This window comes from Oncorhynchus nerka, linkage group LG14 (genome assembly GCF_034236695.1).
Source record: "Oncorhynchus nerka isolate Pitt River linkage group LG14, Oner_Uvic_2.0, whole genome shotgun sequence".
In the NCBI taxonomy this organism is placed as follows: Eukaryota; Metazoa; Chordata; class Actinopteri; order Salmoniformes; family Salmonidae; genus Oncorhynchus; species Oncorhynchus nerka.
In genome coordinates this window covers 24,057,034-24,073,554 of record NC_088409.1, presented here as the reverse complement: position 1 = coordinate 24,073,554, position 16,521 = coordinate 24,057,034, and the positions used below count along the sequence as shown (strand labels likewise).

Below are 16,521 nucleotides of genomic sequence, written 5' to 3'. Positions count from 1 at the left end.
TTTGATGGATGGGGACCATGCACACCGAACATAAATGAGTCACAGAGAGAGACAGTATAAAAACATGGTTTGATGGATGGGGACCATGCACACCGAACATAAATGAGTCACAGAGAGAGACAGTATAAAAACATGGTTTGATGGATGGTGACCATGCACACCGAACATAAATGAGTCACAGAGAGAGACAGTATAAAAACATGGTTTGATGGAGGGGACCATGCACACCGAACATAAATGAGTCACAGAGAGAGACAGTATAAAAACATGGTTTGATGGATGGGGACCATGCACACCGAACATAAATGAGTCACAGAGAGAGACAGTATAAAAACATGGTTTGATGGATGGGGACCATGCACACCGAACATAAATGAGTCACAGAGAGAGACAGTATAAAAACATGGTTTGATGGATGGGGACCATGCACACCGAACATAAATGAGTCACAGAGAGAGACAGTATAAAAACATGGTTTGATGGATGGTGACCATGCACACCGAACATAAATGAGTCACAGAGAGAGACAGTATAAAAACATGGTTTGATGGATGGGGACCATGCACACCGAACATAAATGAGTCACAGAGAGAGACAGTATAAAAACATGGTTTGATGGATGGGGACCATGCACACCGAACATAAATGAGTCACAGAGAGAGACAGTATAAAAACATGGTTTGATGGATGGGGACCATGCACACCGAACATAAATGAGTCACAGAGAGAGACAGTATAAAAACATGGTTTGATGGATGGGGACCATGCACACCGAACATAAATGAGTCACAGAGAGAGACAGTATAAAAACATGGTTTGATGGATGGGGACCATGCACACCGAACATAAATGAGTCACAGAGAGAGACAGTATAAAAACATGGTTTGATGGATGGGGACCATGCACACCGAACATAAATGAGTCACAGAGAGAGACAGTATAAAAACATGGTTTGATGGATGGGACCATGCACACCGAACATAAATGAGTCACAGAGAGAGACAGTATAAAAACATGGTTTGATGGATGGGGACCATGCACACCGAACATAAATGAGTCACAGAGAGAGACAGTATAAAAACATGGTTTGATGGAGGGGACCATGCACACCGAACATAAATGAGTCACAGAGAGAGACAGTATAAAAACATGGTTTGATGGATGGGGACCATGCACACCGAACATAAATGAGTCACAGAGAGAGACAGTATAAAAACATGGTTTGATGGATGGGACCATGCACACCGAACATAAATGAGTCACAGAGAGAGACAGTATAAAAACATGGTTTGATGGAGGGGACCATGCACACCGAACATAAATGAGTCACAGAGAGAGACAGTATAAAAACATGGTTTGATGGATGGGGACCATGCACACCGAACATAAATGAGTCACAGAGAGAGACAGTATAAAAACATGGTTTGATGGATGGGGACCATGCACACCGAACATAAATGAGTCACAGAGAGAGACAGTATAAAAACATGGTTTGATGGATGGTGACCATGCACACCGAACATAAATGAGTCACAGAGAGAGACAGTATAAAAACATGGTTTGATGGAGGGGACCATGCACACCGAACATAAATGAGTCACAGAGAGAGACAGTATAAAAACATGGTTTGATGGATGGGGACCATGCACACCGAACATAAATGAGTCACAGAGAGAGACAGTATAAAAACATGGTTTGATGGATGGTGACCATGCACACCGAACATAAATGAGTCACAGAGAGAGACAGTATAAAAACATGGTTTGATGGATGGGGACCATGCACACCGAACATAAATGAGTCACAGAGAGAGACAGTATAAAAACATGGTTTGATGGATGGGGACCATGCACACCGAACATAAATGAGTCACAGAGAGAGAGACAGTATAAAAACATGGTTTGATGGATGGGGACCATGCACACCGAACATAAATGAGTCACAGAGAGAGACAGTATAAAAACATGGTTTGATGGATGGGGACCATGCACACCGAACATAAATGAGTCACAGAGAGAGACAGTATAAAAACATGGTTTGATGGAGGGGACCATGCACACCGAACATAAATGAGTCACAGAGAGAGACAGTATAAAAACATGGTTTGATGGATGGGGACCATGCACACCGAACATAAATGAGTCACAGAGAGAGACAGTATAAAAACATGGTTTGATGGATGGGGACCATGCACACCGAACATAAATGAGTCACAGAGAGAGACAGTATAAAAACATGGTTTGATGGATGGGGACCATGCACACCGAACATAAATGAGTCACAGAGAGAGACAGTATAAAAACATGGTTTGATGGATGGGGACCATGCACACACAGAACATAAATGAGTCACAGAGAGAGACAGTATAAAAACATGGTTTGATGGATGGGGACCATGCACACCGAACATAAATGAGTCACAGAGAGAGACAGTATAAAAACATGGTTTGATGGATGGGGACCATGCACACCGAACATAAATGAGTCACAGAGAGAGACAGTATAAAAACATGGTTTGATGGATGGGGACCATGCACACCGAACATAAATGAGTCACAGAGAGAGACAGTATAAAAACATGGTTTGATGGATGGGGACCATGCACACCGAACATAAATGAGTCACAGAGAGAGACAGTATAAAAACATGGTTTGATGGAGGGGACCATGCACACCGAACATAAATGAGTCACAGAGAGAGACAGTATAAAAACATGGTTTGATGGATGGGGACCATGCACACCGAACATAAATGAGTCACAGAGAGAGACAGTATAAAAACATGGTTTGATGGATGGTGACCATGCACACCGAACATAAATGAGTCACAGAGAGAGACAGTATAAAAACATGGTTTGATGGAGGGGACCATGCACACCGAACATAAATGAGTCACAGAGAGAGACAGTATAAAAACATGGTTTGATGGATGGTGACCATGCACACCGAACATAAATGAGTCACAGAGAGAGACAGTATAAAAACATGGTTTGATGGATGGGGACCATGCACACCGAACATAAATGAGTCACAGAGAGAGACAGTATAAAAACATGGTTTGATGGATGGGGACCATGCACACCGAACATAAATGAGTCACAGAGAGAGACAGTATAAAAACATGGTTTGATGGATGGGGACCATGCACACCGAACATAAATGAGTCACAGAGAGAGACAGTATAAAAACATGGTTTGATGGATGGTGACCATGCACACCGAACATAAATGAGTCACAGAGAGAGACAGTATAAAAACATGGTTTGATGGATGGGGACCATGCACACCGAACATAAATGAGTCACAGAGAGAGACAGTATAAAAACATGGTTTGATGGATGGGGACCATGCACACCAGTATAAAACATGGTTTGATGGAACATAAATGAGTCACAGAGAGAGACAGTATAAAAACATGGTTTGATGGATGGGGACCATGCACACCGAACATAAATGAGTCACAGAGAGAGACAGTATAAAAACATGGTTTGATGGATGGGGACCACACCGAACATAAATGAGTCACAGAGAGAGACAGTATAAAAACATGGTTTGATGGATGGGGACCATGCACACCGAACATAAATGAGTCACAGAGAGAGACAGTATAAAAACATGGTTTGATGGAGGGGACCATGCACACCGAACATAAATGAGTCACAGGGGACAGTATAAAAACATGCACACCGAACATAAATGAGTCACAGAGAGAGACAGTATAAAAACATGGTTTGATGGATGGGGACCATGCACACCGAACATAAATGAGTCACAGAGAGAGACAGTATAAAAACATGGTTTGATGGATGGTGACCATGCACACCGAACATAAATGAGTCACAGAGAGAGACAGTATAAAAACATGGTTTGATGGATGGGGACCATGCACACCGAACATAAATGAGTCACAGAGAGAGACAGTATAAAAACATGGTTTGATGGAGGGGACCATGCACACCGAACATAAATGAGTCACAGAGAGAGAGACAGTATAAAAACATGGTTTGATGGATGGGGACCATGCACACAGAACATAAATGAGTCACAGAGAGAGACAGTATAAAAACATGGTTTGATGGATGGGGACCATGCACACCGAACATAAATGAGTCACAGAGAGAGACAGTATAAAAACATGGTTTGATGGAGGGGACCATGCACACCGAACATAAATGAGTCACAGAGAGAGAGACAGTATAAAAACATGGTTTGATGGATGGGGACCATGCACACCGAACATAAATGAGTCACAGAGAGAGACAGTATAAAAACATGGTTTGATGGATGGGGACCATGCACACCGAACATAAATGAGTCACAGAGAGAGACAGTATAAAAACATGGTTTGATGGAGGGGACCATGCACACCGAACATAAATGAGTCACAGAGAGAGACAGTATAAAAACATGGTTTGATGGATGGGGACCATGCACACCGAACATAAATGAGTCACAGAGAGAGACAGTATAAAAACATGGTTTGATGGATGGGGACCATGCACACCGAACATAAATGAGTCACAGAGAGAGAGACAGTATAAAAACATGGTTTGATGGAGGGGACCATGCACACCGAACATAAATGAGTCACAGAGAGAGACAGTATAAAAACATGGTTTGATGGATGGGGACCATGCACACCAGAACATAAATGAGTCACAGAGAGAGACAGTATAAAAACATGGTTTGATGGATGGGGACCATGCACACCGAACATAAATGAGTCACAGAGAGAGACAGTATAAAAACATGGTTTGATGGAGGGGACCATGCACACCGAACATAAATGAGTCACAGAGAGAGACAGTATAAAAACATGGTTTGATGGATGGGGACCATGCACACCGAACATAAATGAGTCACAGAGAGAGACAGTATAAAAACATGGTTTGATGGATGGGGACCATGCACACCGAACATAAATGAGTCACAGAGAGAGACAGTATAAAAACATGGTTTGATGGATGGGGACCATGCACACCGAACATAAATGAGTCACAGAGAGAGACAGTATAAAAACATGGTTTGATGGATGGGGACCATGCACACCGAACATAAATGAGTCACAGAGAGAGACAGTATAAAAACATGGTTTGATGGAGGGACCATGCACACCGAACATAAATGAGTCACAGAGAGAGACAGTATAAAAACATGGTTTGATGGAGGGGACCATGCACACCGAACATAAATGAGTCACAGAGAGAGACAGTATAAAAACATGGTTTGATAGATGGTGACCATGCACACCGAACATAAATGAGTCACAGAGAGAGACAGTATAAAAACATGGTTTGATGGAGGGGACCATGCACACCGAACATAAATGAGTCACAGAGAGAGACAGTATAAAAACATGGTTTGATGGATGGGGACCATGCACACCGAACATAAATGAGTCACAGAGAGAGACAGTATAAAAACATGGTTTGATGGATGGGGACCATGCACACCGAACATAAATGAGTCACAGAGAGAGACAGTATAAAAACATGGTTTGATGGATGGGGACCATGCACACCGAACATAAATGAGTCACAGAGAGAGACAGTATAAAAACATGGTTTGATGGATGGGGACCATGCACACAGAACATAAATGAGTCACAGAGAGAGACAGTATAAAAACATGGTTTGATGGATGGGGACCATGCACACCGAACATAAATGAGTCACAGAGAGAGACAGTATAAAAACATGGTTTGATGGAGGGGACCATGCACACCGAACATAAATGAGTCACAGAGAGAGAGACAGTATAAAAACATGGTTTGATGGATGGGGACCATGCACACCGAACATACATGAGTCACAGAGAGAGACAGTATAAAAACATGGTTTGATGGATGGTGACCATGCACACCGAACATAAATGAGTCACAGAGAGAGACAGTATAAAAACATGGTTTGATGGATGGGGACCATGCACACCGAACATAAATGAGTCACAGAGAGAGACAGTATAAAAACATGGTTTGATGGATGGTGACCATGCACACCGAACATAAATGAGTCACAGAGAGAGACAGTATAAAAACATGGTTTGATGGATGGTGACCATGCACACCGAACATAAATGAGTCACAGAGAGAGACAGTATAAAAACATGGTTTGATGGAGGGGACCATGCACACCGAACATACATGAGTCACAGAGAGAGACAGTATAAAAACATGGTTTGATGGATGGTGACCATGCACACCGAACATAAATGAGTCACAGAGAGAGACAGTATAAAAACATGGTTTGATGGATGGTGACCATGCACACCGAACATAAATGAGTCACAGAGAGAGACAGTATAAAAACATGGTTTGATGGATGGGGACCATGCACACCGAACATAAATGAGTCACAGAGAGAGACAGTATAAAAACATGGTTTGATGGATGGGGACCATGCACACCGAACATAAATGAGTCACAGAGAGAGAGACAGTATAAAAACATGGTTTGATGGAGGGGACCATGCACACCGAACATAAATGAGTCACAGAGAGAGACAGTATAAAAACATGGTTTGATGGATGGGGACCATGCACACCGAACATAAATGAGTCACAGAGAGAGACAGTATAAAAACATGGTTTGATGGAGGGGACCATGCACACCGAACATAAATGAGTCACAGAGAGAGACAGTATAAAAACATGGTTTGATGGATGGTGACCATGCACACCGAACATAAATGAGTCACAGAGAGAGACGGTATAAAAACATGGTTTGATGGATGGGGACCATGCACACCGAACATAAATGAGTCACAGAGAGAGAGACAGTATAAAAACATGGTTTGATGGAGGGGACCATGCACACCGAACATAAATGAGTCACAGAGAGAGAGACAGTATAAAAACATGGTTTGATGGATGGGGACCATGCACACAGAACATAAATGAGTCACAGAGAGAGACAGTATAAAAACATGGTTTGATGGATGGGGACCATGCACACCGAACATAAATGAGTCACAGAGAGAGACAGTATAAAAACATGGTTTGATGGAGGGGACCATGCACACCGAACATAAATGAGTCACAGAGAGAGAGACAGTATAAAAACATGGTTTGATGGATGGGGACCATGCACACCGAACATAAATGAGTCACAGAGAGAGACGGTATAAAAACATGGTTTGATGGATGGGGACCATGCACACCGAACATAAATGAGTCACAGAGAGAGAGACAGTATAAAAACATGGTTTGATGGAGGGGACCATGCACACCGAACATAAATGAGTCACAGAGAGAGAGACAGTATAAAAACATGGTTTGATGGATGGGGACCATGCACACAGAACATAAATGAGTCACAGAGAGAGACAGTATAAAAACATGGTTTGATGGATGGGGACCATGCACACCGAACATAAATGAGTCACAGAGAGAGACAGTATAAAAACATGGTTTGATGGAGGGGACCATGCACACCGAACATAAATGAGTCACAGAGAGAGAGACAGTATAAAAACATGGTTTGATGGATGGAGACCATGCACACCGAACATACATGAGTCACAGAGAGAGACAGTATAAAAACATGGTTTGATGGATGGTGACCATGCACACCGAACATAAATGAGTCACAGAGAGAGACAGTATAAAAACATGGTTTGATGGATGGGGACCATGCACACCGAACATAAATGAGTCACAGAGAGAGACAGTATAAAAACATGGTTTGATGGATGGTGACCATGCACACCGAACATAAATGAGTCACAGAGAGAGACAGTATAAAAACATGGTTTGATGGATGGTGACCATGCACACCGAACATAAATGAGTCACAGAGAGAGACAGTATAAAAACATGGTTTGATGGAGGGGACCATGCACACCGAACATAAATGAGTCACAGAGAGAGACAGTATAAAAACATGGTTTGATGGATGGGGACCATGCACACCGAACATAAATGAGTCACAGAGAGAGACAGTATAAAAACATGGTTTGATGGATGGGACCATGCACACCGAACATAAATGAGTCACAGAGAGAGACAGTATAAAAACATGGTTTGATGGATGGGGACCATGCACACCGAACATAAATGAGTCACAGAGAGAGACAGTATAAAAACATGGTTTGATGGATGGGGACCATGCACACCGAACATAAATGAGTCACAGAGAGAGACAGTATAAAAACATGGTTTGATGGAGGGGACCATGCACACCGAACATAAATGAGTCACAGAGAGAGACAGTATAAAAACATGGTTTGATGGATGGGGACCATGCACACCGAACATAAATGAGTCACAGAGAGAGACAGTATAAAAACATGGTTTGATGGAGGGGACCATGCACACCGAACATAAATGAGTCACAGAGAGAGACAGTATAAAAACATGGTTTGATGGATGGTGACCATGCACACCGAACATAAATGAGTCACAGAGAGAGACGGTATAAAAACATGGTTTGATGGATGGGGACCATGCACACCGAACATAAATGAGTCACAGAGAGAGACAGTATAAAAACATGGTTTGATGGAGGGGACCATGCACACCGAACATAAATGAGTCACAGAGAGAGAGACAGTATAAAAACATGGTTTGATGGATGGGGACCATGCACACAGAACATAAATGAGTCACAGAGAGAGACAGTATAAAAACATGGTTTGATGGATGGGGACCATGCACACCGAACATAAATGAGTCACAGAGAGAGACAGTATAAAAACATGGTTTGATGGAGGGGACCATGCACACCGAACATAAATGAGTCACAGAGAGAGAGACAGTATAAAAACATGGTTTGATGGATGGGGACCATGCACACCGAACATAAATGAGTCACAGAGAGAGACAGTATAAAAACATGGTTTGATGGATGGGGACCATGCACACCGAACATAAATGAGTCACAGAGAGCGACAGTATAAAAACATGGTTTGATGGAGGGGACCATGCACACCGAACATAAATGAGTCACAGAGAGAGACAGTATAAAAACAAGGTTTGATGGATGGGGACCATGCACACCGAACATAAATGAGTCACAGAGAGAGACGGTATAAAAACATGGTTTGATGGATGGGGACCATGCACACCGAACATAAATGAGTCACAGAGAGAGAGACAGTATAAAAACATGGTTTGATGGAGGGGACCATGCACACCGAACATAAATGAGTCACAGAGAGAGAGACAGTATAAAAACATGGTTTGATGGATGGGGACCATGCACACAGAACATAAATGAGTCACAGAGAGAGACAGTATAAAAACATGGTTTGATGGAGGGGACCATGCACACCGAACATAAATGAGTCACAGAGAGCGACAGTATAAAAACATGGTTTGATGGAGGGGACCATGCACACCGAACATAAATGAGTCACAGAGAGAGACAGTATAAAAACAAGGTTTGATGGATGGGGACCATGCACACCGAACATAAATGAGTCACAGAGAGAGACAGTATAAAAACATGGTTTGATGGATGGGGACCATGCACACCGAACATAAATGAGTCACAGAGAGACAGTATAAAAACATGGTTTGATGGATGGGGACCATGCTCACCGAACATAAATGAGTCACAGAGAGAGACAGTATAAAAACATGGTTTGATGGAGGGGACCATGCACACCGAACATAAATGAGTCACAGAGAGAGACAGTATAAAAACATGGTTTGATGGAGGGGACCATGCACACCGAACATAAATGAGTCACAGAGAGAGACAGTATAAAAACATGGTTTGATAGATGGTGACCATGCACACCGAACATAAATGAGTCACAGAGAGAGACAGTATAAAAACATGGTTTGATGGAGGGGACCATGCACACCGAACATAAATGAGTCACAGAGAGAGACAGTATAAAAACATGGTTTGATGGATGGTGACCATGCACACCGAACATAAATGAGTCACAGAGAGAGACGGTATAAAAACATGGTTTGATGGATGGGGACCATGCACGCCGAACATAAATGAGTCACAGAGAGAGAGACCGTATAAAAACATGGTTTGATGGAGGGGACCATGCACACCGAACATAAATGAGTCACAGAGAGAGAGACAGTATAAAAACATGGTTTGATGGATGGGGACCATGCACACAGAACATAAATGAGTCACAGAGAGAGACAGTATAAAAACATGGTTTGATGGATGGGGACCATGCACACCGAACATAAATGAGTCACAGAGAGAGACAGTATAAAAACATGGTTTGATGGAGGGGACCATGCACACCGAACATAAATGAGTCACAGAGAGAGAGACAGTATAAAAACATGGTTTGATGGATGGGGACCATGCACACCGAACATAAATGAGTCACAGAGAGAGACAGTATAAAAACATGGTTTGATGGATGGGGACCATGCACACCGAACATAAATGAGTCACAGAGAGCGACAGTATAAAAACATGGTTTGATGGAGGGGACCATGCACACCGAACATAAATGAGTCACAGAGAGAGACAGTATAAAAACAAGGTTTGATGGATGGGGACCATGCACACCGAACATAAATGAGTCACAGAGAGAGACGGTATAAAAACATGGTTTGATGGATGGGGACCATGCACACCGAACATAAATGAGTCACAGAGAGAGAGACAGTATAAAAACATGGTTTGATGGAGGGGACCATGCACACCGAACATAAATGAGTCACAGAGAGAGAGACAGTATAAAAACATGGTTTGATGGATGGGGACCATGCACACAGAACATAAATGAGTCACAGAGAGAGACAGTATAAAAACATGGTTTGATGGATGGGGACCATGCACACCGAACATAAATGAGTCACAGAGAGAGACGGTATAAAAACATGGTTTGATGGAGGGGACCATGCACACCGAACATAAATGAGTCACAGAGAGAGCGACAGTATAAAAACATGGTTTGATGGAGGGGACCATGCACACCGAACATAAATGAGTCACAGAGAGAGACAGTATAAAAACAAGGTTTGATGGATGGGGACCATGCACACCGAACATAAATGAGTCACAGAGAGAGACAGTATAAAAACATGGTTTGATGGATGGGGACCATGCACACCGAACATAAATGAGTCACAGAGAGACAGTATAAAAACATGGTTTGATGGATGGGGACCATGCTCACCGAACATAAATGAGTCACAGAGAGAGACAGTATAAAAACATGGTTTGATGGAGGGGACCATGCACACCGAACATAAATGAGTCACAGAGAGAGACAGTATAAAAACATGGTTTGATGGAGGGGACCATGCACACCGAACATAAATGAGTCACAGAGAGAGACAGTATAATAACATGGTTTGATAGATGGTGACCATGCACACCGAACATAAATGAGTCACAGAGAGAGACAGTATAAAAACATGGTTTGATGGAGGGGACCATGCACACCGAACATAAATGAGTCACAGAGAGAGACAGTATAAAAACATGGTTTGATGGATGGTGACCATGCACACCGAACATAAATGAGTCACAGAGAGAGACAGTATAAAAACATGGTTTGATGGAGGGGACCATGCACATCGAACATAAATGAGTCACAGAGAGAGACAGTATAAAAACATGGTTTGATGGATGGGGACCATGCACACCGAACATAAATGAGTCACAGAGAGAGACAGTATAAAAACATGGTTTGATGGATGGGGACCATGCACACCGAACATAAATGAGTCACAGAGAGAGACAGTATAAAAACATGGTTTGATGGATGGGGACCATGCACACCGAACATAAATGAGTCACAGAGAGAGACAGTATAAAAACATGGTTTGATGGATGGGGACCATGCACACCGAACATAAATGAGTCACAGAGAGAGACAGTATAAAAACATGGTTTGATGGATGGGGACCATGCACACCGAACATAAATGAGTCACAGAGAGAGAGACAGTATAAAAACATGGTTTGATGGAGGGGACCATGCACACCGAACATAAATGAGTCACAGAGAGAGACAGTATAAAAACATGGTTTGATGGATGGGGACCATGCACACCGAACATAAATGAGTCACAGAGAGAGACAGTATAAAAACATGGTTTGATGGATGGTGACCATGCACACCGAACATAAATGAGTCACAGAGAGAGAGACAGTATAAAAACATGGTTTGATGGAGGGGACCATGCACACCGAACATAAATGAGTCACAGAGAGAGACAGTATAAAAACATGGTTTGATGGATGGGGACCATGCACACCGAACATAAATGAGTCACAGAGAGAGACAGTATAAAAACATGGTTTGATGGATGGTGACCATGCACACCGAACATAAATGAGTCACAGAGAGAGACAGTATAAAAACATGGTTTGATGGATGGGGACCATGCACACCGAACATAAATGAGTCACAGAGAGAGACAGTATAAAAACATGGTTTGATGGATGGGGACCATGCACACCGAACATAAATGAGTCACAGAGAGAGACAGTATAAAAACATGGTTTGATGGAGGGGACCATGCACACCGAACATAAATGAGTCACAGAGAGAGACAGTATAAAAACATGGTTTGATGGATGGGGACCATGCACACCGAACATAAATGAGTCACAGAGAGAGACAGTATAAAACATGGTTTGATGGAGGTGACCATGCACACCGAACATAAATGAGTCACAGAGAGCGACAGTATAAAACATGGTTTGATGGAGGTGACCATGCACACCGAACATAAATGAGTCACAGAGAGAGACAGTATAAAAACATGGTTTGATGGATGGGGACCATGCACACCGAACATAAATGAGTCACAGAGAGAGACAGACAAACAGAGAGAAACAGAGAGAGAGAGTGTCGTGGAAAATCGCAAGATTATGTAATAATGCTTGTATTGTATTATAATGGTTGTTTTATTTGACCGAATAGAGTATTCTGTTAACTATTGTGTGTGTGTTCCACTGAGGATGGGCCTCTATGAGATAGCACTGACAGAGGAGATTTACGATGTCTTTGGGTGATAAAACCTAAAGAGCATTCCAGATAACATGAGGTAATGGTTCTGTGCTATGAAGTACCAGGAACGAGATTAGAACCTCGTCTTAGGGACCAAACTAAACGATAATTTATAGTGAATGTTATCTGGCTAAGGGATGCTCCTTTCTCAATTATAAAGTCCCTTTGTGAACTGTTCCTAGGATCTGTGGTTTAAGTATAACTCTGACTGGTGTGTGAAGTTTGTTTCTCCTCATTTGGTAAATACAGAAATAAGCCACCACAAGAGACAGAGAGAGAAGAGAGAGAGAGAGAGAGACAGAGAGAGAGAGAGACAGAGGGGTGAAGAGAGAGAGAGTGTAGTGATGTCTGATAGTTATCTCCATAATTGATTGGTTATGCGTGTCATCGTCATAACCGGATATGACTAACCTAGCAATGAGGACTAGCAGATAGTAGCTGTGTGGACTGCACGTTAATGGTCTGATTTAAGAGTTAGTAAACGTAACTAACCGGATAATTCACTGCCTGGTCTCCATCACGACATGGTGTCAGAATTAAAGAACTCACACGCCGATGATTAGTGAGGAAAATGTCAAAATTCAACCCACCAGAGCAGTTCGATTTCTTGCAGCCGTCATCAGGGCTTATCTGGAGAGTTTTTCCAGTTGAGTGGCATTGAAACTGGAAAAGGAGACTGGTGTAGTGCAGGTGAATTCACAACTTTATGCAATGGGGAAAGATGCAGATATGGTCTACAATGCATTCTCCTTTGATGACTTTAATGAATAATTTGACTATGATGTGGTGATTGAAAAACGGAATGAACATTTTGTGCCACAGCGCATTCAGAAAGGGGGAGAGACAGTGGAATATTTTGTGAGGAATCTGTATGAGCTAGCTGAATACTGCGAGTTTGGAACTACAAAGGATGAACAAATAAGGGACAGGATTGTGATTGGCATGATGGAATTGTGATTGGCATGATGGAATTGTGATTGGCATGATGGACAGTGATGTTTCACAAAAGCTACAGCTGGAGCCAGACTTGACACTGGAGAGGGCAACTCCTGCGCCAGTCAGAGCAGATCAGTGTCCACTTCGCCAGAAAGGTGAAGTCATGCAGGTTCTGTCATGCAGGGTCTGTACAGAGAACAAAACAACTCAAAAGAGAGAACCACTTGTCATGACACCTTTACCTAAGGGTCCGTGGCTGAAGATCGCAGCCGACCTGTGTGAGCTAGAGGGCAAGAAATACCTCATAGTGGTGACTACTATTCTAGGGACATAGAAATACCACATGGTGGTGACTACTATTCTAAGGACATTAGAAATACCACATAGTGGTGGACTACTATTCTAGGGACATTAGAAATACCACATAGTGGTGACTACTATTCTAGGGACATAGAAATACCACATAGTGGTGGACTACTATTCTAGGGACATTAGAAATACCACATAGTGGTGGACTACTATTCTAGGGACATTAGAAATACAACAGAGTGGTGGACTACTATTCTAGGGAAATAGAAATACCACATAGTGGTGGACTACTATTCTAGGGACATTAGAAATACCACAGAGTGGTGGACTACTATTCTAGGGACATTAGAAATACCTCATAGTGGTGACTACTATTCTAGGGAAATAGAAATACCACATAGTGGTGGACTACTATTCTAGGGACATTAGAAATACCACATAGTGGTGTTCTACTATTCTAGGGACATATAAATACCACATAGTGGTGTTCTACTATTCTAGGGACATAGAAATACCACATAGTGGTGACTACTATTCTAGGGACATAGAAATACCACATTTATTTATGACAAGGTAAATATCTGTCGTTCTGCCCCTGAACAGGCAGTTAACCCACTGTCATAGGCTCTCATTGAAAATAAAAAAAAATGTTCTTAACTGACTTGCCTAGTTAAATAAAGGTTAAAAACACTGCCAGGTAATTCACTGCCTGACCTCCATAATGACAGAGAGAGAGAAAGGCAGATGTCACACCATGTTATGATAAGGTTATACTCTAAGCTTTATTTGGAGAGAGGCAGTGCTTCCAAGACAGAAATGAATAAACACACAAAAACATTGACTACATTAAAATCACTTTCAATGAACATGGAAAAAATATTGACTGTTGTTTTGTTTATGTACTTCATCGCCACATAATTCTAGTTCTATGCTATCTATGTAGTTAGTGTTCCATTTAGTGTGTCTGTTAGGCTATGTGCCACTTAGGATTGGTGGGCCTGTCTGTCAGTCAGTGGTAGTGTCCAATAGGAACAGAGTGTTTAGGGCACGTGGACTGCCCTCATGATGTTAGTGTGACCAGAACCAGGGATCCAGCCGGTCACCACGATCACCATGTCACCTGTCTTGAAGAAGCCCCTGGCCTTTCCTACACACAGTGAGGGAGGGTGGAAGAGGGAGGTAGACACAGTGAGGGAGGGTGGAAGAGGGAGGCAGACACAGTGAGGGAGGGTGGAAGAGGGAGGCAGACACAGTGAGGGAGGGTGGAAGGGGGAGGCAGACACAGTGAGGGAGGGTGGAAGAGGGAGGCAGACAGTAAGGGAGGGTGGAAGGGGGAGGCAGACAGTGAGGGAGGGTGGTAGGGGGAGGCAGACACAGTGAGGGAGGGTGGAAGAGGGAGGCAGACACAGTGAGGGAGTGTGGAAGAGGGAGAAAGACATAGTGAGGGAGGGTGAAAGAGGGAGGCAGACACAGTGAGGGAGGGTGGAAGAGGGAGGCAGACAGTAAGGGAGGGTGGAAGGGGAGGCAGACAGTGAGGGAGGGTGGAAGGGGGAGGCAGACACAGTGAGGGAGGGTGGAAGAGGGAGGCAGACACAGTGAGGGAGGGTGGAAGAGGGAGGCAGACATAGTGAGGGAGGGTGGAAGAGGGAGGCAGACACAGTGAGGGAGGGTGGAAGAGGGAGGCAGACATAGTGAGGGAGGGTGGAAGAGGGAGGCAGACAGTAAGGGAGGGTGGAAGGGGAGGCAGACAGTGAGGGAGGGTGGTAGGGGAGGCAGACACAGTGAGGGAGGGTGGAAGAGGGAGGCAGACACAGTGAGGGAGTGTGGAAGAGGGAGAAAGACATAGTGAGGGAGGGTGAAAGAGGGAGGCAGACACAGTGAGGGAGGGTGGAAGAGGTAGGCAGACAGTAAGTGAGGGTGGAAGGGGGAGGCAGACAGTGAGGGAGGGTGGAAGGGGGAGGCAGACACAGTGAGGGAGGGTGGAAGAGGGAGGCAGACACAGTGAGGGGAGGGTGGAAGAGGGAGGCAGACATAGTGAGGGAGGGTGGAAGAGGGAGGCAGACACAGTGAGGGAGGGTGGAAGAGGGAGGCAGACATAGTGAGGGAGGGTGGAAGAGGGAGGCAGACAGTAAGGGAGGGTGGAAGGCGGAGGCAGACATAGTGAGATAGTGAAAAGAGACGTGAATAACATCCATATGACACTAAACTTACGTTCTCTCTTTCCCACTTTCTCCCCATCTTTCCCACTCCTTTTCTCTCTCTCTCACACACCCACCCCTTCAACACACACAGACCTATGTTCATGCCGAAGTTGACTCTGTTGTCTACATCGT

General features: G+C 43.6%; 1 protein-coding gene across 2 annotated transcripts in view; it reads right to left on the bottom strand.

Moving 5' to 3' along the window:
• Positions 1-14,945: 14,945 nt before the first annotated feature.
• LOC115128063 (pyruvate kinase PKM-like) overlaps positions 14,946-16,521 on the bottom strand; it is a 59,515-nt gene continuing 57,939 nt past the window's right edge. For both annotated transcript variants that reach the window (XM_065027797.1, XM_065027796.1), the window contains exons 11-12: positions 16,483-16,521; positions 14,946-15,335 (exon numbers count right to left, since the gene is read on the bottom strand). The exon at positions 16,483-16,521 is cut by the window's right edge and continues 76 nt beyond it. In XM_065027797.1, coding sequence (XP_064883869.1) covers positions 15,229-15,335; positions 16,483-16,521 — 146 coding nt within the window. In that variant the 3' untranslated portion in view covers positions 14,946-15,228. The remainder of the gene's footprint in view (positions 15,336-16,482) is intronic.